We start from the raw sequence: 23,436 nt of genomic DNA on the forward strand, positions 1-23,436 counted from the left end.
TCAGCAATGGCAAATGTGAAGTCCTGCACATGGAACCTAAAAATCCCACGCAGCAGTACAGGCTGGGGGCTAACCAGCCGGAAAACGGCTTTGCAAGAAAGGACCCAGAGGTCCTCATGGACAAGCTGACCATGAGTCAGCAGTGTTAGAATAACATGATCCATGACAGATGAGATTTGGGACTTTGAACCAGAAACTCAGATATAGGCAACAACTTTTGATGCTGCCTTAACGCTCAAACAAAAGAGATTAATTTAAATGTAGACCAGCTTAGGTTTCAGCCTAATTTGTGGGGATTATATAATAGGAATCACCAGTAGTGACCAAAGTGTGATCACTGATCACACTGATCTAATGACTGAGAGGTCATTATACTTCCCTGAACATGTAGGAAATGTTAACCTGTGTATCTGAAACCACTGCATGGCAACTGTTGTTATGAGTTGATTTTTCAGTGGTAAGCAATGTAATGATTCATAAAACATATTTTTCCTCTCACTAGCACAGGTCTCTCCATTAGAACTGATAAACAGATTCACGTGTATTATCCAGCTGTGTTTACATTATTATTTTACCATGTCTATAATTACTCACCAGTTACATCTCTTACAATTTCTCTTTCATAACCCTTTGTCCTGGTATTTTGATAATAACTATCAGAGGTGATAACACCTTAATTTTTCACTGTATTCATTTCTGTATATACAAGTATCTTGTAGCCATCTTCTTCTCCTCATTTAAATAATTCTACATTAAATTATACTTCATTGAAGTTACCAGAGGTATAACTCATGACCAAATTTGCCCAATTCTCTTCCTCAGCACTTTCAAATTTATTTATTTGTATTACATTTATGTAAATACTATTAGCCAGTTGCACTTTTAAAATATTCAGGGAAGACAATGTCTTTTCTACTGCTTTGGAAAAAAAATAGTGCCTTTTGCTTATCTCTTCTAAGCATTGAAACTATTTCCTCAAATATAACTACTTCAATAGCAAGAATGGCTATAATTTTTTGGAAAAATCATAAAAAATAGGGTTGGAAGGAATCTAAATGGCCATTTAGTCCATTCCCCTGCCCCAGGGCACTATCAGCTACACTTACACCATTCTCAGGCAGGTATTTGTCTAACCTGTTCTTAAAAACCACTCGTGATGGAAATTCCAAGGTCCTCTCAGGTCATCTATACGAGTGCTTCACCATCCCTGCAAAAAGAATTTTTCTTCCTAATGTCTCATCTTGTCTTGTTCCCAGTGAACATGGAGGACGGTTTAGTTCCTTCTTCTTTGCAGGAACTGTTCAACCCCATGTAGGATTATGGGATTAGCCCTACGGAAAGACTGAGTTTCTCTACACCACAAGGTAAAAAGGTTAACTCACTAAAGTAGTCTATCTTTAATATATCTGTTAATAAATACATTAACATATTCACAAAACACTGTTCACATAAGAGGAACTGTTGCCATAAGAGGAACAGAAAAAAATGTCAAGTGTTTCATTTTACGGCGCCCCTCAAAAGTCATTGAGAAGTCCCTTAAATTCTGTTTATCTCAGAACATATAAATGATCTGGGAAGCAAGACTGAGCAAAAATTTTTCCTTGGCTGCTGCTCATTTCTCAATGTTTCATCAAAAACTCTTGTAGAAAGAAGTCTCCTCCTAGAGTGTAAATACCTTAGGGAAGTCAGAGCATCATCTATTTACCTGTGCACCTGCAAAGGAAAATGAAAATGTCTGTAGCCCCACCTTTCAAGAACCTTGTGAAACAATCTGGGAACTGAGCCAAAATCTACTCTCTCACTATATAAGACTCGAGAGCAGACAGGTATTTTCTCAGAGGCAGGTTGTTCGGTAGTTCCTACCGAACTTCCCAGAAGATGGGCACAGGTGGTGGGACACGAATACCACTATGGATATCAATACTAGCACTTGCCTTCACACAGATCAAAGGTAGGAGGATTTACTTGTTTTGCATTTTTACTGTTCCAAAGAATTTATAATCTGTTCAGAGTTTGAAACGATTTTCTTGGCTTTGTGAAGCTAAAGAAGATTTTACCTTTATACTAGATTTTTTTTTCTGTTACAAATACTTTCCTTCATAAGAAGACAAAAGTAACTGTCTTCAAAGTTCATATTCTAGTCCAAGTTCTTACCTTATTTTCTCTAGCTGAAATTTGGAATAGCTTCAACGGAGCTAACTCATGTTTCTACTGAAGTACCTCGGAGGGTCATTTAGCCTTTGATGTCCACTTCATGAGGCAGAACATATGCAAATGCACAAACCAAAAGCTGTAAAAACGGCTTTAGAAAGGAACAAATTAGTGGAGTGCTTCTGCATCATTAAAGATTTGGTTTGTTCTATCAGCTGATGCTACAGTACTGAAAAAAGGGACTGATCTTGCTTTAAAAATGTTGGACACCAAATTTAAGATGTTCATTTGTTCTTGCACACAAGATTGTACAAAAGCTTAGAGCATAGAGTTTTTTTTTTGAAGAAGTGAAACCAACTGGATTTCTGTGAAATTGGGATTCATAGTGTCTTAAATACTTGGTATTCATGGTGCCCTAATTATTCTACAAAGGCACTTAATACTCACAGCCAGGTGGAAACTTTTTTTTATTAATACTACACCTATTAATTTCCCCTGAGGTTTAAGGTAATAATAATGCTAGTTTTGAGCACATTTGGATCTCAGACACAGATCCTGGTGAGTCATTTTACTTCTTCCTACTCCCAGGGAATTCCACACTAACTTACATTAAAAGTAGTTCCTTTAAAGAACAGCCCATGGAGAGGCTAACCATAACATTACCATGCCACGCAAAGGAAATAGGCATCTGGGATGTGTGTGGCATGAGGCAGAGCGTTGGCACTGGACAGCGCATGGGACAACAGGCAAAAAGCTCTCTGGGGCTAGGAAGTTAAGGAAGGGAGCCCAGAAGCACGGACTGGTTTTGCCTCTCTAAAAGGGACACAATGTGTCCTTCCAATGCTAGCTGGAAACACCCAACTGGTGTAACAGGGAAGGAGGCACTATGGATCTTACTGCAGCTCTGATTTCAGCGTTAGCCCCTCTAGCGGTGTTACCCGTGGACTGCCCTGTTGCGGGACACACCAGAGTTTCTGCCTGCCTTTTTTGTTTTCCCTGGCCGGCCAGCCAGCATACCTTCCCCTGCAATCGGCCCTCTGCTCAATCAGCTTGTGTTCAGTAAGGCATCGGAAGCTGCTCCAGGCCCTGCAAATTTCCTGTGACTTCCTATTTTGAAGCTGACCTGGAATGGAATACAAAATGGTTTCATCACTGGAAGCAAAAAATTTTGCTTTGCGGCAAAATCAACAATAACAGACATATCTACTGGAAAGGCCTAGTTCTTTCTGTCTGGTTTGTAGGTTCATTTTATTTCTGCCACTTATTAAAAAAAGTGCTTGAAACTGTAAAATACAGAGTAACTTTGGCTTTCAGTAAGAGAAGACAGAGATCATCCCTCTACCTCTAAAAGAGATTCTTCCAGTAAAAAAGGGACCTATTTTTAAAGCTCTCTAGATAGGCAAAGGGTTTTACCAGTGATTAAAGCACATAATGATCATAAAAACAGAGAGTGAAATGAAGTCCTTTATCTGAAAAGCTCATAAGGGCATCCAGGGGTACTGTGAGAGTAACAGAACAAGGATCTGCCCAAATTCTCACCTATGTGCTTTTGATGGCTTCAGTATAATTATTTATTAGCCTAAAGAAAAAAATAGCTCAGGGAGTGATATATGGCCATCATGATGGCGTGTAATACAGATCTTGATGTAAATCTGATCTCCTGCACATCAGGGTAGATTTGCTGATTTTTAAAATATTCGTTACGTGTTTAAGCAGATATAACTGAAAAATGATGAATGTACTCCTGCAAATTAAACACTAATATTTTCTTCCTCCGCTCTTCTTGGTGCAGTTCAAGCCCAGGGCAGTGAACGAAACTATGTTTCTCCGTCTATCCAGCAGCGACAAGACTGTAAGTGTTTTTATGCTGATCTACTTCTAATATTTTGTCCAAAAATTAAATTGATAAATAAGAAGATTACCAGAATGGGCCTAGGACGGCTAGAACATGGTGTGACAGAGACAGAGAGACACAGAGATCTCTGACTGCTACAAACTGGAGAAGTTCCTCTGAGACCTGGTGCAATGATTTGGTCTACTGATGAGATACAGTTATCTAATCTTTAGTTTCATGAAAGGTACATACCATCTATCTGAAAGTGTATTTTCAGAAGGGGTGTGTGCATACATACATATCACAAATGTAGCTGATAGTAGGAAATAAAAGCTACATGTTTTATGCTGTGTCGAGACGTCACTCACAAGAGAAAATAAGAAAACCGTAACTGCCTTAAACATTAGAATGATTAAGCGCTACATGATCATGTATAAAAATAGCATTATGGCACATACTGGAACACAGTAACTGTACACAGCAAAATAAGGGGAAAGGATACGACACCAACTGGTGTAATGCTGATTACAGGCCAAAACCAGTGTTGCATAGAAATTCTGACACATTTTCCTAGTTCTTACTATAAATACATCATAATACTATTTACCATATTGGCATGAAATTTAATCATTCTGCCTGCTGCATTCTGCAATTTGTGAAGTCAATAGCTGGCAATTAAAATAGTGATAAACCTCAACTGGAAGTATTACACGAATTGTGTAGTAATAGTGAGTTCAGTTAATCATTGCGACAGACTGTCAAGTATATGTGCTTTCCCTAAAAATCTTTATATGAAAACTAAATTAGATTGTCTCTCTAAACTACATATCTGTCTTAGGCATCCTTTCTGGTCTAAACAGAAAGCTCAATGGCTGATCTTGCAGTCTACAGTATGGAAGTCATCAGACTCTATGATTATGATACTTTCAAGGGGGAAACTGCAGCAATTTCTCAAACTCTCATTTGAGAAAATACAGTCTGGATTCTCTAAGTGTCATACCCCTTTCATAGCTGGAACTGAAGAGAAAACAATAGATTTGGACATGGAAAATTTAGGGCTGGATCCTGCAAACAGAAGTCCTTCCATGAAAAAGCACATTAGTAAAGTTTTACAGAATTTAAAGTGCTATTTTTTTTTTTAATCTGCTTGCATTTGGTGTGTAAAAGTGCATGTTTCCTTCAGCACGGAGAAAGATATGAGCTTCAGAAAAAATTAGCTGGTATTTCTCATCCTACCGCTAAGACTCTTCAGCAGTTTTCAGCTTCCAAGTGTATCAAGAGTCCAAGGTCCAAATGTAGCCATTGACGCTGCTTTTTCTGCATTACTATTACAACACTGAACTCTCAGGATCAGATTGTTGCATTTGAGCTCAGATTGGCAGGGCCAGCATCAGATGGGAATCTCGAACAAATACTGGAAGAACTACAGCCATACAGAATGCTCTTGGGGATCTGGCTGTTAGTGAAACACACAGGAAGACAGAGCACAAAGCACTGTGCTAAACCATCAACAAAATGTCATGGAAACTCCACCTAGGGTGTATCTAGTAGTAGGAAATGTTAATTGTTGAAAGAAACTAGGCAATTTCTATTGTTTTTTAACACTTCAAAAAAACTCATCCTTTTCCTCCTTAGATTTTAGAACAGCCAGTACCAAATCAAAAGGAGTGACAATCATTCCACCTCTTCGAAACACACTGGCAGTAAAGCGTAAGTTAAACAAATTTCATGGCTCAGATATCTGTGTTTTGTGGATCATAGAGCCCAGAGTGACTGAACAGATTAATAAGTTGTGTAAGATCCTTTAGCCTTATAAAATAAAAAATGCAAGAGAAGTATGCAGTTCATTAAGTAATGAGCCCAACCTACATGTGGCCCAAAGCTCAGCTTGTATTTCGTTAATATGATGCAGCCATAAAAAGGACAAGCATAATACTGGGATATATCATGCACACTATTTTCAGTAAAAGAGGGTATTTTTAACATGTTCAAAACATTGGTGAGACACCTCATCTAGGATATAGGGTACAATTCTGATTACCATTGTTCAGGCAGGGTGAGTGGAAATCTGGAAGAGAGGCAGAGAGGAACAGTGAAGATGATCAAGGAGATAGGAGCTTGCAGTAAAATGGAGGCTGAGAAGAAGTAAATGCTTTCTATAATAGAGGGGGAGAACCAGGAGGTGGAACTCCTTTAGGGTAACGGGTAGTCCTGGCACAAGAAGAGGCAGGCATACACTAGTCCGAAATCCGTTTCCAAAGAAATTGGCAAAGGTCTTCCAGCTATTAGAAGAGTGGGGTAATGAGTGGCCTTCCCCAGAAGGAGTACTAGCTAGTTTTAAACTAACTTTAAAATGAACTGGCTTTAAAAAAAGGTGAAACTTCAGACTTCATACATTTAGAAAAGGGTTTATAGAATATAGCTATCAGCAGAAACAGAACAGCGGACTTACTTAGTGACCCAGGAGGTCTCTTCCAGTCTTATTCCCTATATCCTCATGCAAAAAGATGATTAAACGCAAAAGATAATCTAAATAAATAATAGCTAACTAAATAAATAGCTTTACAAGAAGGCAAATGAAAGATGGAGGCCTTTTGGCTAGTGAAAGAAATAAAAGGGGAGAAACCATTTAAAAAGAAGGTAACCACTGCAAATTACAGAAAATTCTTACAGCTCATTTTGAATCCACAGCTGGCAACCCCTCTCACAATGGCCAAGTGTGTAGCACATGGGGTAACTTCCATTTCAAGACCTTTGACGGGGACATCTTTTACTTCCCTGGGCTCTGCAATTACGTCTTTGCATCCAACTGCAAGTCCTCCTATGAGGACTTCAACATCCAGATAAGGCGTACAATGGTGGAAAATGCTACCGTGATCACCCATGTCATCATGAAGCTGGAGGGAGCAGTGATTGAACTGACACGCAGAGCTGTCCTGGTTACTGGCAAGCCGTACGTTCATACCTTCTACTATGCCCTGAAACTGCCATTGCTGCTGTTGCTCCCAGTAGGCTCTTTGAGGGAGCATCCCTTTCCCTCATGTGATCTCAGACTACTCCCAAGCAGCTGGAGGGCACAGGTCCTTCTTGAAGAGGCAAGAGAAATAAGACAGCCTGACAGTGAGCTAAGTGCCACCTCTGTGCATTACCCTTGTGTCTATTTTGTGCAGATGAGCTACATCCCAGTTGCTGCCCCATTGCTACAATTTAGATGTGTAACCTGAATTCAGCCAAAGTATTAAACTCTTATACCCTTTAAGTTTCTACTCTTCCATTGCTTTTACCAGAATAGGAGCCCTGAGAGGAATTTCTGGTGGCTTTTGTCCTTTTGGTGAATAATGTGCAGTTAAGCAGTGACTGCAGCTTGCACCAATATACCTGAACTAGCTTTAAATTAGTTAGCTTGGAAACTTCCTATTTATGTAGCAGTGGTAGCACTAACTTTGGCATGGGGTATGAAAACTCTCCAAAAGCCTGGGTAAATATTTGGGCAGCTATCCCACAGTGATCTGTGTACTACAGCAGCTATGCACAGCAAGCTAGTCCAAAGGTTATCTTGGGTACATCTTGTGAATGGCAGTCATGTCACATAAAGCCTAAAGAGTCTATCTCTTTATCATAAAGGGCTTTAAGGAGTAAATAGCAATATCCTGACGCATACTGCCTGCAATCAGGACCTCCCAGGACTTCTCTGAACAATGTAACCTAAGACTCAAGCCAACGTTTTACCTACCAAAACACCATTCACGGAGATAGTCAAAAGGAACAGCTGTGAAAATACGGCTGATCCATTTGTGCACTGAGAAGCAATTCCACAGAAAACAGTCAAAATGCTACAAACTTGTGTTGTCCTTATTTAGTTACTGCTATTACTGATTTCTTTACTTACTCATTTTAAAATGTCTCAAAGAGAATGAGAATGGATATCAGTGTGGATATTTAATGGCTATTCTACCCCTTCCCCCACTAAATTACTGTGATTTTTCCCCAGGATTCAGCTGCCCTACAGCCAGATGGGAATCTTGATAGAGAGAAGTAACAGCTACTTGAAAGTTACTGCCAAGTTAGGACTGGTCTTCCTTTGGAATGAAGAGGATGCCCTCCTGGTAAGAAAACATACAAAATATAGCAGAAAACCTGCATTTTGAAAATACTCTATATACATCTTTCCAATCTTAATCACTTAGGCAGGCTTTAATTAAATTTGAATTTGTATCCATTTTTAGTGTATTGTGCTCTCCTCCTGCTCTCTCCCAATTTTCTTTTCCTCCCACCCCAGATCAGCTCAGAGTCAGTATCTCCACAATTATAAGGTCCTCACAACACAGTGAAGTACTTTTCAGATTCCAGACACAGCGACACTCTGATGATCACAGATAGAGTAAGACCAAGTTTTTCTTGGTGCTCACTGACATTCATATTGGTGCCTAACTTGTTACCACACCACACAGTTTGCATAGCGCACACACGTTAGACTTTGAGTATGTAAGTGATATTGATATAGATTGTTCCTAAATGTCAAGGTTAACATTACTTTGAATCTAAACTCACTTTCCTCATTTATTTTAGGTGGAACTAGATAAGAAATATGCCAATCAGACTTGCGGGCTTTGTGGGGACTTCAATGGAATACCAATTAACAATGAATTTATTTCACAGAGTAAGTAATAAAAAATCTTATTAAATATTGGTGCTTTGTTTTTCTTTCTTTTAGCAGTATCCTGTGACATGGATTGAGAGTCATATTAACTGCAAAGTAGTGATAATTTTGGCATGTATTTTCATGATGTCAGTTTTAATACTTATGTAATAGAGACAGAGATCTGAGATGCATTAGGCTGTTTCCATAACCGTTAGATCTTTTTAAAACTTGCCACATGTAATATTCTATTTTTTCCAGTATTTAGGCTCCAGTCACTTACCTTCTTCATCTCCCTTTGGCATTCATATTATAGTGATAATATCTGGTAATCACTATTGATGTCACGACTGGTAGTGTCACAGAAAGAATGTCTCCATGCAAAAGCCAGTAAACCAGTAGATATTCTCCTGATATTTTCCCTGCTTTTTACAGATACAAAACTGACTCCCCTGCAGTTTGGGAATAGGCAGAAGATGGATGGACCTACAGAACAGTGTGATGACCCTATTCCTGCTGCTGTTCTGGGGAATTGCACAGCTGAATTTGTAAGAATTTCTTTATCAGAGCTTGTTTTTCCTCATACATGCTCCCTTTCTTTCAGTTTGAAAACAAGTAGTTAGGACTGGAAAAAATACAGCAGGTACATGCCCCCAGCTGTGGATCTGGAAAAAAAATGTTTCCAAATTTAATTTTTAACTCTTTGCCAAGGTGAATGCTAAATATTTATACGAGTTAAGGGGAGAGTGGGCATTTTCATGAAAAGAGAAATTCACAAAGAAGTTCCATATATGCAGAAACTGTATAATGCTTAGGAAGTCACCTGAGCTGAAAGTAGCTGAAAATAGGGAAATTCATCAAGTGAACACATCACAATTTCATGTATACTTGCCCCATTATATTTTTCCCCCTAAATATCTGCTCATGTTTACTGTTGGAGAGGATTCTGAGCCAGATGGACGTTTGGTCTGCTCTGGTACGCTCCTTAAATAAAATAATTTCATTTTTTCTAAACACTGTTGTTTTATCATCTTCTCTCTTTTCCCTCCTAGGGTTCTATCTGTCAGATAGTATTAACCAGTGAAGCATTCAGAAGCTGTAATGTACTTGTGGATGTTCGGGACTACATTGAAACTTGCATACAAGACCTATGCCACTGTGATAACTCTATGGCTGACTTCTGTATGTGCAACACCTTTGCTGAATACTCCCGGCAGTGCGCTCATGCAGGTGGACAGCCTCTGAACTGGAGGACTTCTGAACTGTGTCGTAAGTATCTCTGGAAGAGGCTTTCACCTATGCTCATTACCCATATGCAATAAACTCCAATTATGTGAAACTTACCCTGAAGTAGACAGACATTTAAAGGCCCATGTAAATTCATGACATCAGTTTTACCCTGAGCATACTCAAGACTTTTGGGGTATATAGGTTTAGAGGATTTTGCTTTACTAAGGGGCTTCAATATATAGCCGGAGCTCTAATATGTTACAGATATTAATGTCTTCACTTGGATCAGGATTCCCCATTACATTTCAACAGAAAGCATCCTAGATTGTAAAGACTGTTTTCTCAGTGTTCCAAAGGAAAAGTAAGCATTACGCTCTTCTTTTTACTTTCAGCCAAATCATGTCCTTTCAACATGCAATACCAGGAATGCGGCTCTCCCTGTTCTGACACCTGCACCAATCCCGAACGATCTGCACTTTGTGAAGATCACTGTATGGATGGCTGCATCTGTCCTCCAGGCAAGTTTATTTCCTACACTTTTCTCATGTCAAACTGCTAGAACACTTACTGGTACACATTTAGCAACTTTCCTACTCTCTATCATGTGCATCACAGTCACAGTAACAGCCATGTTCTTTCCTTGATACACATGCACAATTTCAACCCAGGTCACTAAAAAACCCTTTCAAATAATAAACATGTGCCTAGGACATGCACATAATGTCTGAAATGGGTACAAGATACTTCAGTACTAATAATATGGGGAAGCTTTCTGTTCTCAACATCCACTGTCAGTTTAGAGAAAGTACATAATAGGTGATCACATTCTGCCAACAATGGTAATGCCTGGTGTTAGCAAAGCTGGGCTTGGCTCCTCAAGGTACGATATATTTCCTACTCAGTGCAGTGTGTCACCTCCTCTTTCTAAATAAGGAGCTGAGAGACCGCTAGGCAGTTTATAGAATTTGGCTCTTCAGAGAATTACACACAAAAACCGAATGTCAGGATGTGATGAATAATACAAGCGTGCTGTCCTCATACATGCTTAGTTCTGGTGCTGACAACTGCTCTTGTGAGTGACTGTGCTGCATGATGTTCTCCTATTGCTGATCTGCCCATCCTCCATGAGGTCTCACAAAACTATCACTTGTTTGTATAATCTCATTCTCTTCCTTTAGGTAATGCTCTGCCTTAGGGTGCAAAAACATTGATTCTATGAATACGTCCCCAGGTAGCCTTATAAATAGTTAATCTATTCCATTTTGCTATCTTGTCATCTAGTAATTCCAGTCCTAATTCCAATCTAACGAAGGTCATAATAGAAGAGTATTTCTCTCCTGATCCCCTATGATCACCTTAAGATTTTAGTTGGCTTTCAACTGAATATTGCCCTTTCAAGCTCTACACAGCTGACATGCCATTATTTCAAGGCTCTGATTCTTCATTTTCCTTATAATACAGAAGAAATGCAGCATGCTTTCAGTATCTCTAACGTGTACACCAAAGCAGGTTCTGCAGTGCACATCAGAATGAGTAACAGATCATTTTTTTCTCAGGAATGGTATTTGATGACATTAATGGTGCTGGCTGTATTCCCCGTAAAGAATGCCACTGTACCTATGAAGGTGAAATTTATGCTCCTGGTGCCTCCTTCTCATCCAAGTGCAGATCATGGTAACATACTCCCTTTCTCATACTTCTTTAGATGCATTACCTGAATATATTGAAGAGACGGAAAAATTACCAATTACTCCTTGAAAAGAAATTAGGAACTACCTGTCAACTGAAGTTCTTTGATTAAACATTTTTTAAAAGAAACTTAAATCCTTTTTTCCTCTTCATGCATGAAAACAAAAATTTGAGCTTAGATATGGGCACTCCCATTTCAAGACCAGTCACCTAAAGCAGACAATCAAATTCAAAGACTGGAGGCTTAAATCAGCATTTACAAATGTAGATTGCTGTGTCACGTGCTTAAATGCCTTCGCAACTCTACAGCGGAAATACTATTGGGGGCAAAACGCTTAGGGACATGTTGCATTATATGGATTGGGAGATCATGTTTCAGGGACATTTGACAGACATGGTATATATTTTTCAATTTCATTATAGTTACTGAAGTATTATTCTGCAAGGGTATGCAAGTGCATCTATCCATCTGCGAATACAAGAACCAAAAACACACATGTTACTTTCCAAGAAATGCTTAACACATTTGAAGCTTGAGTCATGCTAATGGAGATGAAGGCACATCCTTTATATGCAGCAGAACGGATACCAGGCTCACTAGGACTGAATTCTGTCCAAAGAAGGATTGGCAATCAATGGCATAATATAAAAAAATTATCAGTGATATAAATGTGTCTTTCTGTACTTATTCTGAGATTTCAAAGCAACGTTGATTATTTGTAACCATTCTTGTCTCTAAAAGACAGTATGATCAATACTTCAAGAGGAAAATGAAGGCATTAGCTGCCCTTATTGTCTCTTTTGTCATTTATACTTGCATGACCCAAGCTTACTGAACGCCTTCATCATTTCAGTACCTGTGCTGGAGGTGAGTGGACTTGTGTCACCCAGTCATGTCCCGGGACTTGCAGTATTGAAGGAGGCTCCCACATTTCAACATTTGATGAGAAACATTATTCCTTCTTCGGAGACTGTAGCTATGTCCTGACCAAGGTAAAATGAATCACGTTCCTTGCTAAAGCATTATGCTAAAGCAAAATGCTTTTATTAAATATAATTTTGTTTAATTAAAACTAATAATAATGACATTAACTTTCTGTAACGTAGAGACTCAACATGGACCCTTAAATGGATTTCAGTGGGCTTTCTGTCAGAGTTACAGTAAATGAATATACCATAGTATTTTTGTGTATTTATTTTGACCATCATTTAAGAACTGCACTGCATTTTTAGGTTTTGTGAAATAATCTGTATGCTTCTCATTCACTTTTTAAATTAAATATTGCCTATCCATTGTTTTGTAACTATTTCTTTCTGAGTAACTTGCTTATTGCCTCCACTGGGACTATTCTTCTTGTCACAGTTAATATAGTTCAGGGCCTTATTTGATTAACAGTATTCATATTGGAATTATTATATAGAATTCACAGGAGATAAGTTATTTCATACATGGTGATCAGCCTTCCAAATAGCCTTTCCCAGTAAACATATAAAACTCTAGAATATAAAGCAAAAAGCTAAGACGTCATACAGATATTCTAAAACCTATATCAGAAATAAATAAATAATTAAGGAAAAAACCAACCAGGATATACTGGGCTTCTTAGATTACTAGAGACTAAATCTTGAGCAGGTATGTCTAAATTAATGACTATAGATTTGCAAATTTCAGAATCCTAAGTATATTTACTGCTGATTTGTATAGTGTGAGTGATGTAAACTAGTTTCATAAAGGCTTCTTATTAAATAAAACCTGCTCTCAAAACAATCAAACTGAATGTTGCCAGAAAAGAGAATTACCAACACTTAGAAATGAGCTTAGAATGAGGTAATTTAGAAATAAAATAGGCTAAATCAATGAAAGTCTTCCATAAGAATCACAAGCAAAGGGCTACATCCACAGTGGGAACACAGATCAAACTTACATGCTAAACTCTCCTTTGGGCACCAACACCTAAAATTAGTCTCAGAATCTCAGGAGGTATAAAAACATCTAAACCTGTACACAACAGTCCTAAAAATCTACAAATTTAACAGTGAATTACCATTTAGCTATAATTCTGCATCTCAGCTTTCCTCAATTCAGTCTTGACAATACCAAGGAAGTCCTAATATATGTTCAGATTTATAGTGTTCTGCGTGATTCCCTGTAATGTCTCTGACCATGACGCACACAGAACACACCCTCTGAAAAATCAGAATCAAGCGAAAATCTGCATTCCTCCTCCTTTATTCAGTAGCTTAGTGAACAGTGATTTTAGTTCATTTTTTTTCCTATGAGAGGATATTTAAATGGATATCTCCTACCTGTTAAAAGAATGTCCGGACCATCAGGTGTTTTGGTACACAATCTGTTCTGCGCAGAAAAAAAATGGAAACCATTTCTCCTCTCTCGTAGGTAAATGCCATAACTGAGGGGCAAGAAAGTCACACTTGATCCCTCTTCTCGAGAAAATTAAACTAGCATTACCTAAGCATTAGGAAGTTTTAACATTCAGTTTAATATATCTAACTTGCCTTTCTCTTTCTAACCTTTAATGTCAGAAGTAATGGATAGATTCCACTGTGAAATATGCATGAATGCCAGCTTACTCTGGTGATTGTATACAGTTATATAAGGACATGTGAGCAGGAAGAAAAGGAATAAACAATATTTTAAAAGACTCAGTTTACTAAGAATGCCATTTGAGCGTGATCTCTTTTAAGACACTGGGCATATTTTGTTTTCTTCTTCTAGCTCTGTGACAGCAATGATTTCACTGTTCTGGGAGAAATCCACAAGTGTGGCCTGACTGACACAGAGACATGTCTCAAGGGTATAACCGTCAGTATAAGTGGAGGACAAACTGTAAGTAGCAAATGCAAGCACCTAACATTCTGTAGGGATGTTTTCAAAACTGAATAGACAAATAGGTTGCAAATGACATGTAACAGCACAGATAAGAAAACTGCATTGATTTTTATCTCATTTGAACATTAATCAAATAAAAATTAAGAGTAAAGTACGTACACTGGAAAACAAGATCCTCGTAGTTTTCAGTCATTTAGTTATCTTTGGGTTTTTGTTTGTTTTAACAGTCAATGGGCCACTACAATAAAGAGTAACAAAATAGTATAGGAATCAGAAAATCACCAAACCCCAAGCCCTCCCTCCACTTTTTTTCCTTCATCCTGAGTTGTACTAGATTTAAAAACTTTTGGAATGTGTTTTATCTTTCCTACACATGCTTAATAATCATTGCCTTTTCCTTTGAACAGAACATTGTGATCCAGCCTTCTGGCAGTGTATTTGTGAATATGATCTACACACAACTGCCATTCTCTGCAGGTAAGTTCCTCTGGAAGACTTTTGTGGTGGTTTTTGTCTTTAACTGTAAAAACTTATTACATTACTTCATCTAAAGCCAATTCTACCTTTGGTTACAGTGCAGCAAGCCCGAGGAACTCAAACAGAACTTCATCTCTGATTCTTAAAGTACTAAGGTTTGTCTATATGAAATTAACTCTTTTCTGTTCTTTGTCCCTAGCAAACGTCACCATCTTCAGGCCATCATCTTTCTTCATCATTTTACAAACAACCTTTGGTCTTCAGCTAGAGATTCAGCTTGTGCCCATCATGCAACTTTTTATAAACTTAGACCCATCACATAAAGGGCAGACCTGTGGTAAGTGACCTTACGGTAACAACTGCCTTCTCACTATGCTTGATTCTGTTGGAGACTTTCACAGCCCTTCCGCTTCCTTTTAGGTCTCTGTGGAAACTTCAATGACGTCCAGACAGATGACTTCAAAACAACCAGTGGTGTAATAGAGGGTACTTCAGCTGCCTATGGCAATACGTGGAAAACGCGGGCTGATTGTCCTGATGCCAAAAACACCTTTGAGAACCCCTGTACCCTCAGCATAGAAAATGGTAAGCTCAGCATACAGTAACCTCTCCTGTTCTCTTCTAAGATGGAAAGAGAAAATAAGCTGATCAACAACTAAGCATTTAAGCCGAAAAAACAGTGGACCATTTTCACACACACTGTTCTCCTCAGAAGACACTAGGTGTGTTCAGTTAATAAATAATAACTCTTAGCTCTAGTATATGATTTTGGATCTTCAAAAATATTCCTTTGGTTTAAGAAAGCAAGTGCTGGTTTTTTCCAGTTGACTTAAGGGGAACTGGAACCACACACCATACGAGGGATCCACTCCTGGAAATCACTGAGTGTCAAATAGGAAAGAAACTGTGTATGGGCCCACTGAAGGTTGGACCCAGTATAATCTTTCCACTGCCAAACTGTGAACCAGACTTATAATTCATCAGTTCATAGCTCTTAGACTTCATTTCAGCCAATGAAATACTAACTTTTTGAGCATCCACAAGCCACTCTTCTGGCTTCTAGGTTGAGCTAGTGCATTTTTAATGCACAATGGGAATCTCCTTTTTCAAAATGTGGCTATGGGTGATTAGTTTGTTCCATGACAAGTACCATGAGTTAACTGCATTCAATTTATTAAAAGTTCATATTTCTGTATAGAGGAAGCAGCAGACTGCTCTTGTTTAAGGAAACGTAGAACTGAATTCTACTTTAAAATTAAGCTTCTACAGTTTTCCTGCACGAAGTATAATTACAATGACAAAATAATTTAGAAAAAGAAGCACAACAGAAATTCTTAACATGTTCTAAATTCACAGACCAGTATGCTCAGCACTGGTGTGGACTGCTCTCTGACACCGCAGGACCTTTTGCTGAATGTCATTCAACAGTGAATCCAGAAGTTTATCAGAAGGTACTTGGCTCATAACTTTTTCCTGTTTAAAAGAATGAGACTCGGATTCCTGATACTAACACCTGAGGGAGTAAATTGCCGATTGGGAGGACCTGTTTGAAATAAAATATTCATGACAATCCTTTTCCAGCCAACAGTTCATTTTCATTAATGCATCGTAACACTTAGTGCTTTGTGAAGGTATCTTTCTTTCCATTCCCAGGAACTTACAGGATACTCCTGCTGCCCATAATTTTAGGCACTAATCTAAATGTCTAAGCTAGCAGCTTGGACTCTCTCTCAGGTTAAAGGACAGAAGCAGCCCCTCCTGAGAGACATAATGAGAGCCTTAGTCAGGAGCTTAACCAGTACTTTGCTTAGTTGCTCTGAACGCCTCTCAGGATGCATCTACTTTTGCACATATCCAAGGTCAACACAAGAAATGCATGTAAAAAGCAGCAAAGAGATTTAGATAAGATGTGAACAAAAATGTTGCATGAGTTTGAGGTGGTGAAGCTCTGGAACAGACTGCCCAGCAACTAACATTGAAAATCTGTTAAGAATATGTTCAACAAACATCTTTGGGAATGACAACACTATAGTGACCTTGCCTGGCATAGCAACAGATTCATATTAAATATACTCTTGTTTTCTTCATTCCTCTGATGTAAAGAGCCCAACCTCCTATCTGAGGTGCTAAAAGTCAGGTGATATCAAAAACTCTCTAATTGTTCCACTAAGTATATATGGCACTGTGGTTACAAACTGAAAGAAACTGGGAAACACACCACTACCCTCTAAAAAGGTAAAAAAGAACATCAAGAAGGACAAAAAAATTGGAACTGTGGGCCTCTAACTGCTATCCCTCCTTACAAGGAGTTTTTTCTGCAGGGGCTCCAGGCAATTTTTAAATGAAAAACAGGCATATGTTTGCTTGTGTATACGAATCGCGCTGCTTTTAGCACTAACAAATCTAACAGTCTAAAAAACACAGACTTTACTTTGATATGACTATCTGGTGATCATATGTCATCCTGTGTCCCTAGAACTGTATGTTTGACACATGTAACTGTGAGAAAAGTGAGGACTGCATGTGCGCTGCTCTTTCAAGCTACGTCAGGGCCTGCGCTGCTAAAGGAGTTCTCCTCACTGGATGGAGGAGCAACGTCTGCAGTAAGTTCCGCATTCCTTCGTCTCTTCAAAGTGATCATCCATAAGGTCCCACAGACCTTCTTTCAGGATATACAGGATTCTCAGGCTAAATTGTGTTACATTGTGTTTTAAGTATAGCAATAGGAATAAAATAAGTAGGATATCTCTCAACATACTGTTACAATAAATATTTTTGTGGAAGAAGGAAAATAAGCACAAAGAAAAACAATACTGTATACGTTAATATTTAATTTAACTTCTTTTCTTTGACCTAGAAACAATTGTATTTAAGGCACTTAAAAGTGTAGGGATAAATTTTGCTCTAGAGTACAAAAAATATTTAAATTATACTATTGAGGACATCAGCAAAGCATGCAGCCATCTTTTTCAAACGTACATACACATAGTGCCATTTTTGATCATATGCACTTCACCTCAAATATTGCATTTATACCTACATTGATTATTAAATGGACCACAAATGTAACTCACCTTATTTTACTCTCTCAAGAAAAATATACCACCTCATGTCCCAAAACCTTGAAGTACACTTACAATGTTGATTCCTGTCAACCCACTTGCCGGTCTCTGAGTGAGCCTGATGTCACATGCAATATCAAGTTTGTCCCAGTTGATGGCTGCACCTGCGTAAATGGAACCTACATGGATGAAAGTGGCAAATGTGTGCCTGCGTCTAGCTGTCCTTGTTACTACAAAGGAACCTCTCTGCCTTCTGGGGAAGTTGTTCATGATAATGGTGTTGTATGGTAAGAGATTTGTAAAGAAAAGACAGATGGATACGGGCAATTGTGAAACCATATGTACCAGATGCAATCTATTCAAATCCAAAGAGTTTCTCTCCCTAATAATTTCAATGTGAAAAATCACAAATCCTCGAAAATTGTTAGGGCTATTTAAGTTTAGAAGACTGCATTTAGACTAGTGCAATACTCCAACAAACCATACATACTTTTCTTATCCATGAGCTTAAAAAACTTCTTCCATAGGGGCAGATGCCACAAGTTTGATAAACCCGTTAGAATTAACGGTATGAGTGGAATCTGGAATATTGTAAAGGACAGTTTTTAATCAGGCAAATGCACTGAGCAAACATGTCCTTATATAAAACAACGTACTTCTATTTTGGACAGCTCTAACATAAAATACATGTAAATAGCACAAACAATTATAAAGGACGTTTTCTCTGTTTTATCACATAGTGCTTTTTCAGTGTTTCAAATTCCTTAGGAAACAAACCGAAACCTAACAAGAGAAGCAAATATAATTCCCTTCTGTTTTCTTATAGCACTTGCATCCATGGAAAGCTGAGCTGCATTGGAGAGAAACCAGAACCAGGTAACATACCACTTAAGATTTTCTCCCTTTCCATCTTCCTGCTTTTCAATTTGCTCTTTTTTGTCATAATGATGCAAATTGGCCAAGTCTGAAGTCAATCAAGAAAATGAACTGGTGACCTTTGTAACATATAGGATATTTCTGAAACAAAAAGAATCACTGGGCTAATTTTCAGATGGCAGGAACAAGTTATAACAGGGTTATCCAGGTGAAAAGAACATTTTTTCACTGCTTAAAATACTGCGTATGAGGAGAAGAGCTTCCACATTTTATAGAAAAGTACTAAAAGCCAGTCTTTGCTTTGCGGTTTTTGCTGAAATGAAGATTTGCATGAAGATAACTCAACATTAATTTCCATGGGTAAGCCAAAAAAAGCATAAAAAAAGATCAGCATCACTACCAAATAACATTCAGTTTCTTTTTCCGGTCAAATACATCCTAGTAAGGTGCACGTCACAAAGGAGTCCAAGTGTTTTTCTGTATTAAGTAAACACAAAGGTATAAATACACGTTTGATCTCATATTTCTCGTGGCTTTTCCTCTTCCAGTCTGCACACCTCCCATGTTCTATATTGACTGTGGCAATGCCACTTCAGACATGATAGGAGCTGAGTGCCAGAAGAGCTGTCAGACTCTAGACATGGGATGCGTAAGTATAGATTCTTTATACCCAGTTGTAAGCATGTTAAACTAGATTTCTCTACCACTTACCAACTGTAGATGGACTCTTCCATCAGGGCGCTATATCAAATCATGTTTTATGCATGGTCCTTACAGTACAGAACGCAGTGTGTCTCTGGCTGTGTATGTCCTGGCAATCAAGTGCTAGATGGCAAAGGTGGCTGTATAGCTGCAGAGGACTGTCCATGTATTCACAATGGTGATTCCTACCGTCCAGGAGAATCAATCAGAGTTGGCTGCAACAACTGGTAAGAGCATATGGAAAAATACTATTTTCAAGCATCTGAAAAGGGATAGTTTAAGCTCTAAGTGAATCACAGTTTTCCACTCTAGTAGTATCAAGATTTACAATTGACAATGGAATCCTATATAAGACGCTCCACTTAGTTACTAAGATGCAAGCTCTTTTTGTTTTTTTACAGCGGCACATAGCACACAAATTGCAAGCGGTCAGGAGAACAACATGTTTTGGATGCTCTCATATTCATTAGAGATAGTCAAGAAAGCTTTTTTCCGCTCAGGCTATAGGCAATCCCTACATTTCAATACATCCAATAAGATTCTGAAATGTGAAAGATTTAAAATCTTTCCTAACTCAAATGACTCATGATATATTGAAGCACCACAGTCTTTGGGTACGCCCCAAAGGCTAGGATGCTATGCTGTGTTTCTGCTGAGAAAATGCAAACTTTACTTTTTCATTATAGATGTTACATTTTAAACACTGATAAATGTGCATGCAGAAATGTATATATATAGTGTATTTGTTTCTTACATTTGGCATGCTTTTCATCTCATGTAGCACTTGTAGAAACAGAAAGTGGCAATGCTCTGAAGAACCTTGCCCAGAAACCTGTTCTGTTTATGGAGATGGGCATTACACCACCTTTGATGGCAAACGTTTTGATTTTGAAGGAGACTGTGAATATGTGCTGGTCCAGGTAACAGAGTCCTTCCTAGGATTTTGCACTGCTGAAGTATTTTGCATATGATGACCTAGCTTCATTAACATTGAATATCATTCCCATTTTCAGACCCTGCATCATTAACGCTGAATATCATTCCCTTTTCTCAGAACTACTGCGGTAAAAAAAGTTGGAATCAGGGAACCTTCAGAGTCATCACTGAGAACATTCCATGTGGCACTACAGGAACCACCTGCTCTAAGTCTATTAAAGTTTTTATGGAGGTAAGTATTTTCTTTAGTAAGTTGCGCCCAGGGCCTTATGTGGTAGAATGACGAAATAGCCTCTTCCAGATAGATTGCATTGCAAAAGTGTCCACCAAGATGTTGAAAATGTTGTTATACATCCTTGCTTGCTGCCAACAATTCTGCTCACTGCTACAGAAAACAAAAGAGGGACTTCTACAGTGAAATTGCTAAAATGAGGTGGCTGAATAGAATCATTTTGATGATAATAGAATCAATTTCAACAATAGCTAGTGCCAATATATAAAATTGGACACAAAAGCTGCCTTTTTAAATTGGCTTCTGACTTCTTCTGTTCCTGTCCCAGAATTATGAATTGGTGCTCACTGATGGACACTCTGACGTCATCCAAAGGACACCTGGAGGAAAAATGCCATTCCAAATCCGTTCCATGGGCATCTACATGGTGGTTGACACTAATGTTGGCCTGATACTCATGTGGGACAAGAAAACCAGTATATTCATCAAACTTAGCCCCGACTTTAAGGTACATGTTAAAAGCCAAAACTTGGAGACAACTATTTCTGACTCAATTTCATGTTGTCACTCAAAGGAAAAAACCAAAAAGTTAGGCTGTAACTGGAAGATTGAACGACTGGCAACTGCATATTATTATCCTTGTAGTACTAACTTAAATTCTGTACTAAACATTTTCCATAAATTATGTTATTCAGCAATTGCATAACTACAGCTACATCAGTAAGCTTTCTTCATGAAAAGCCATCAGTAAAGAGGTATGTTCAGAATTAGATAAAACTAATTAGCTCAATATTTACAACAAAAAAACCATGAGTCTATTCTGCTTCTTTATCTTGTCTAGCAATAAATTAGAAGCACCTCTTCATGAAACTCATGTTATAAGGCTGTCCAAGACTGTTACTGAAGAAACCATCTTAAAGTTAAAATGGGTTTCACCCAGAGGTCCCTTACTCACAGTTACTGATAAACTACACCTTACTGATCTTCATCTTTTTGTGTTTATGCTCATGCAGGGACATGTCTGTGGCCTCTGTGGAAACTACGATGGCAATGGGAACAACGATTTCACTACTCGCAGCCAGTCAGTGGTAGGGAATGTGCTGGAGTTTGGCAACAGCTGGAAAGTGTCTTCTACTTGTCCAAACGCCAATCGTACCAAGGATCCCTGTGCTGCAAACCCTTACAGGAGCTCCTGGGCACAGAAGCAATGCAGCATCATCACCAGTGAAGTTTTTGCGAGGTGTCATTCCCAGGTATGACAAATCTTCACTCTGAAATTCTCTTGAGCCAGAGCTTACATTAGTTTTTATGTGAGACAACTGGATAATACACTAGGAGTTAGATTAGCACATACCTGACAAAGTGAAGCTAGAGCAAGTTCCAGGGAGACTATATAGAAATGATAGATATTCACCTTCACTTCCTCAGCTATGACATAAACTAGTACACCTGAGAAACTGATGGTGGAAAAAATATTATCAGTTCACTTCTTTTTAGAAGGGACAATCACGGATAAATGTCAGGGCATGTTTAATTTTTAATGGCATCATCTTCTGCTAAAACAGCTGCCTGATATCTATGATTGTGTGCTAGAATCTACTAAAGTAACAATTATTTCTGCAAATGTGTCTTTAACATCAGATAATTCTTAGGGTTATGACTTATTATTAATAGTTGTATTCTACATTTCTCAATTGATTTTTGAAAACATCCTTTCTTCATTTCTTTTTACTCACCTTTTTATGTGAGAAAATTCCTTTTCAAAGAAGAGAACAAGTGCATGAAATAAAACACATCTGTTTTCTCCAACAGGTTGAACCAAATGAATATTACCAAGCATGTGTGAATGATGCTTGTGCCTGTGACACTGGAGGAGACTGTGAATGCTTCTGTACAGCAGTAGCTGCCTATGCTCAAGCATGCAATGAGTTGGACATCTGCATTTCATGGCGAACCCCATCCATCTGTCGTGAGTCTCATCACACTTTCTGAAGGGGACAAGAGAGAAAGAAAACAGAGACCAAAAAAGGAAAACAAGTAGGAAGAAGAAAGAAAGGAGGATAAAATTGTATTTGCAAGAGCCATTGCTGTTTTCCAGATGCAGCAAAATAACACAAAGCAAGCTGTGTATCAGTGGAAGCCAATCTATCTTACTAAAATGAAATAATACACTAGTAATTGTATCAGTGGTGCTGTTAGTGTCCTATTTACTTGTTGATCATGATGCACTACTGGTAAATTATAATACTATGATGTACTCCTGGCTGTCTACATCTGATTTTAGTTAATATACACTAATATTTATAAGTAAATAAGTAAGTGTATTAGTAAATACACTAATATTTACTTACTTATAAATATCAGGGTATATTTGCTAAAATCAGTGCTTTAATTAATTGATTTTTAATGCTTTATGTGTAACTCTGTTTGATGCTTTACAACCTTATTGGTCTCAAAGGATGGTCAAAGTACAATAATCATATTAAATTAGAAATAAGATACACTGTTCACCTCTTACATGATTATGCTAATGACATAGGATTTGTACCCAGAAAAACTATAGCAATGAAGGACCTCAAGGCAAAAAAAAATCGGATGTATCTTTCTGCCATTTCTCCTTCCTCTAGCTCTGTTCTGTGATTACTATAATCCACAAGGGGAATGTGAATGGCATTACAAGCCGTGTGGAGCTCCTTGTATGAAGACCTGCAGCAACCCAAGTGGGAAATGCCTTCATGAGCTGAGAGGTTTGGAAGG

At 38.2% G+C, this 23,436-nt stretch overlaps 1 protein-coding gene across 1 annotated transcript in view; it reads left to right on the top strand.

Annotated features, from left to right (window-relative positions):
* Nucleotides 1–1,841: 1,841 nt before the first annotated feature.
* The window catches only part of MUC5AC (mucin 5AC, oligomeric mucus/gel-forming), a 56,083-nt gene continuing 34,488 nt past the window's right edge, over nucleotides 1,842–23,436 (top strand). The window contains exons 1-27 of the mRNA XM_068944100.1: nucleotides 1,842–1,951; nucleotides 3,944–4,003; nucleotides 5,621–5,695; nucleotides 6,677–6,938; nucleotides 7,977–8,091; nucleotides 8,555–8,645; nucleotides 9,060–9,172; nucleotides 9,677–9,893; nucleotides 10,247–10,372; nucleotides 11,411–11,528; nucleotides 12,398–12,536; nucleotides 14,281–14,391; nucleotides 14,802–14,871; nucleotides 15,071–15,208; nucleotides 15,292–15,456; nucleotides 16,228–16,322; nucleotides 17,348–17,474; nucleotides 17,965–18,220; nucleotides 18,760–18,809; nucleotides 19,358–19,458; nucleotides 19,587–19,738; nucleotides 20,293–20,431; nucleotides 20,566–20,679; nucleotides 21,008–21,187; nucleotides 21,693–21,932; nucleotides 22,492–22,648; nucleotides 23,307–23,435. Coding sequence (XP_068800201.1) covers nucleotides 1,879–1,951; nucleotides 3,944–4,003; nucleotides 5,621–5,695; nucleotides 6,677–6,938; nucleotides 7,977–8,091; nucleotides 8,555–8,645; nucleotides 9,060–9,172; nucleotides 9,677–9,893; nucleotides 10,247–10,372; nucleotides 11,411–11,528; nucleotides 12,398–12,536; nucleotides 14,281–14,391; nucleotides 14,802–14,871; nucleotides 15,071–15,208; nucleotides 15,292–15,456; nucleotides 16,228–16,322; nucleotides 17,348–17,474; nucleotides 17,965–18,220; nucleotides 18,760–18,809; nucleotides 19,358–19,458; nucleotides 19,587–19,738; nucleotides 20,293–20,431; nucleotides 20,566–20,679; nucleotides 21,008–21,187; nucleotides 21,693–21,932; nucleotides 22,492–22,648; nucleotides 23,307–23,435 — 3,613 coding nt within the window. The 5' untranslated portion in view covers nucleotides 1,842–1,878. The remainder of the gene's footprint in view (nucleotides 1,952–3,943; nucleotides 4,004–5,620; nucleotides 5,696–6,676; nucleotides 6,939–7,976; nucleotides 8,092–8,554; nucleotides 8,646–9,059; nucleotides 9,173–9,676; nucleotides 9,894–10,246; nucleotides 10,373–11,410; nucleotides 11,529–12,397; nucleotides 12,537–14,280; nucleotides 14,392–14,801; nucleotides 14,872–15,070; nucleotides 15,209–15,291; nucleotides 15,457–16,227; nucleotides 16,323–17,347; nucleotides 17,475–17,964; nucleotides 18,221–18,759; nucleotides 18,810–19,357; nucleotides 19,459–19,586; nucleotides 19,739–20,292; nucleotides 20,432–20,565; nucleotides 20,680–21,007; nucleotides 21,188–21,692; nucleotides 21,933–22,491; nucleotides 22,649–23,306; nucleotide 23,436) is intronic.

This window comes from Struthio camelus, chromosome 5 (assembly GCF_040807025.1).
Source record: "Struthio camelus isolate bStrCam1 chromosome 5, bStrCam1.hap1, whole genome shotgun sequence".
NCBI classification, from domain to species: domain Eukaryota; kingdom Metazoa; phylum Chordata; class Aves; order Struthioniformes; family Struthionidae; genus Struthio; species Struthio camelus.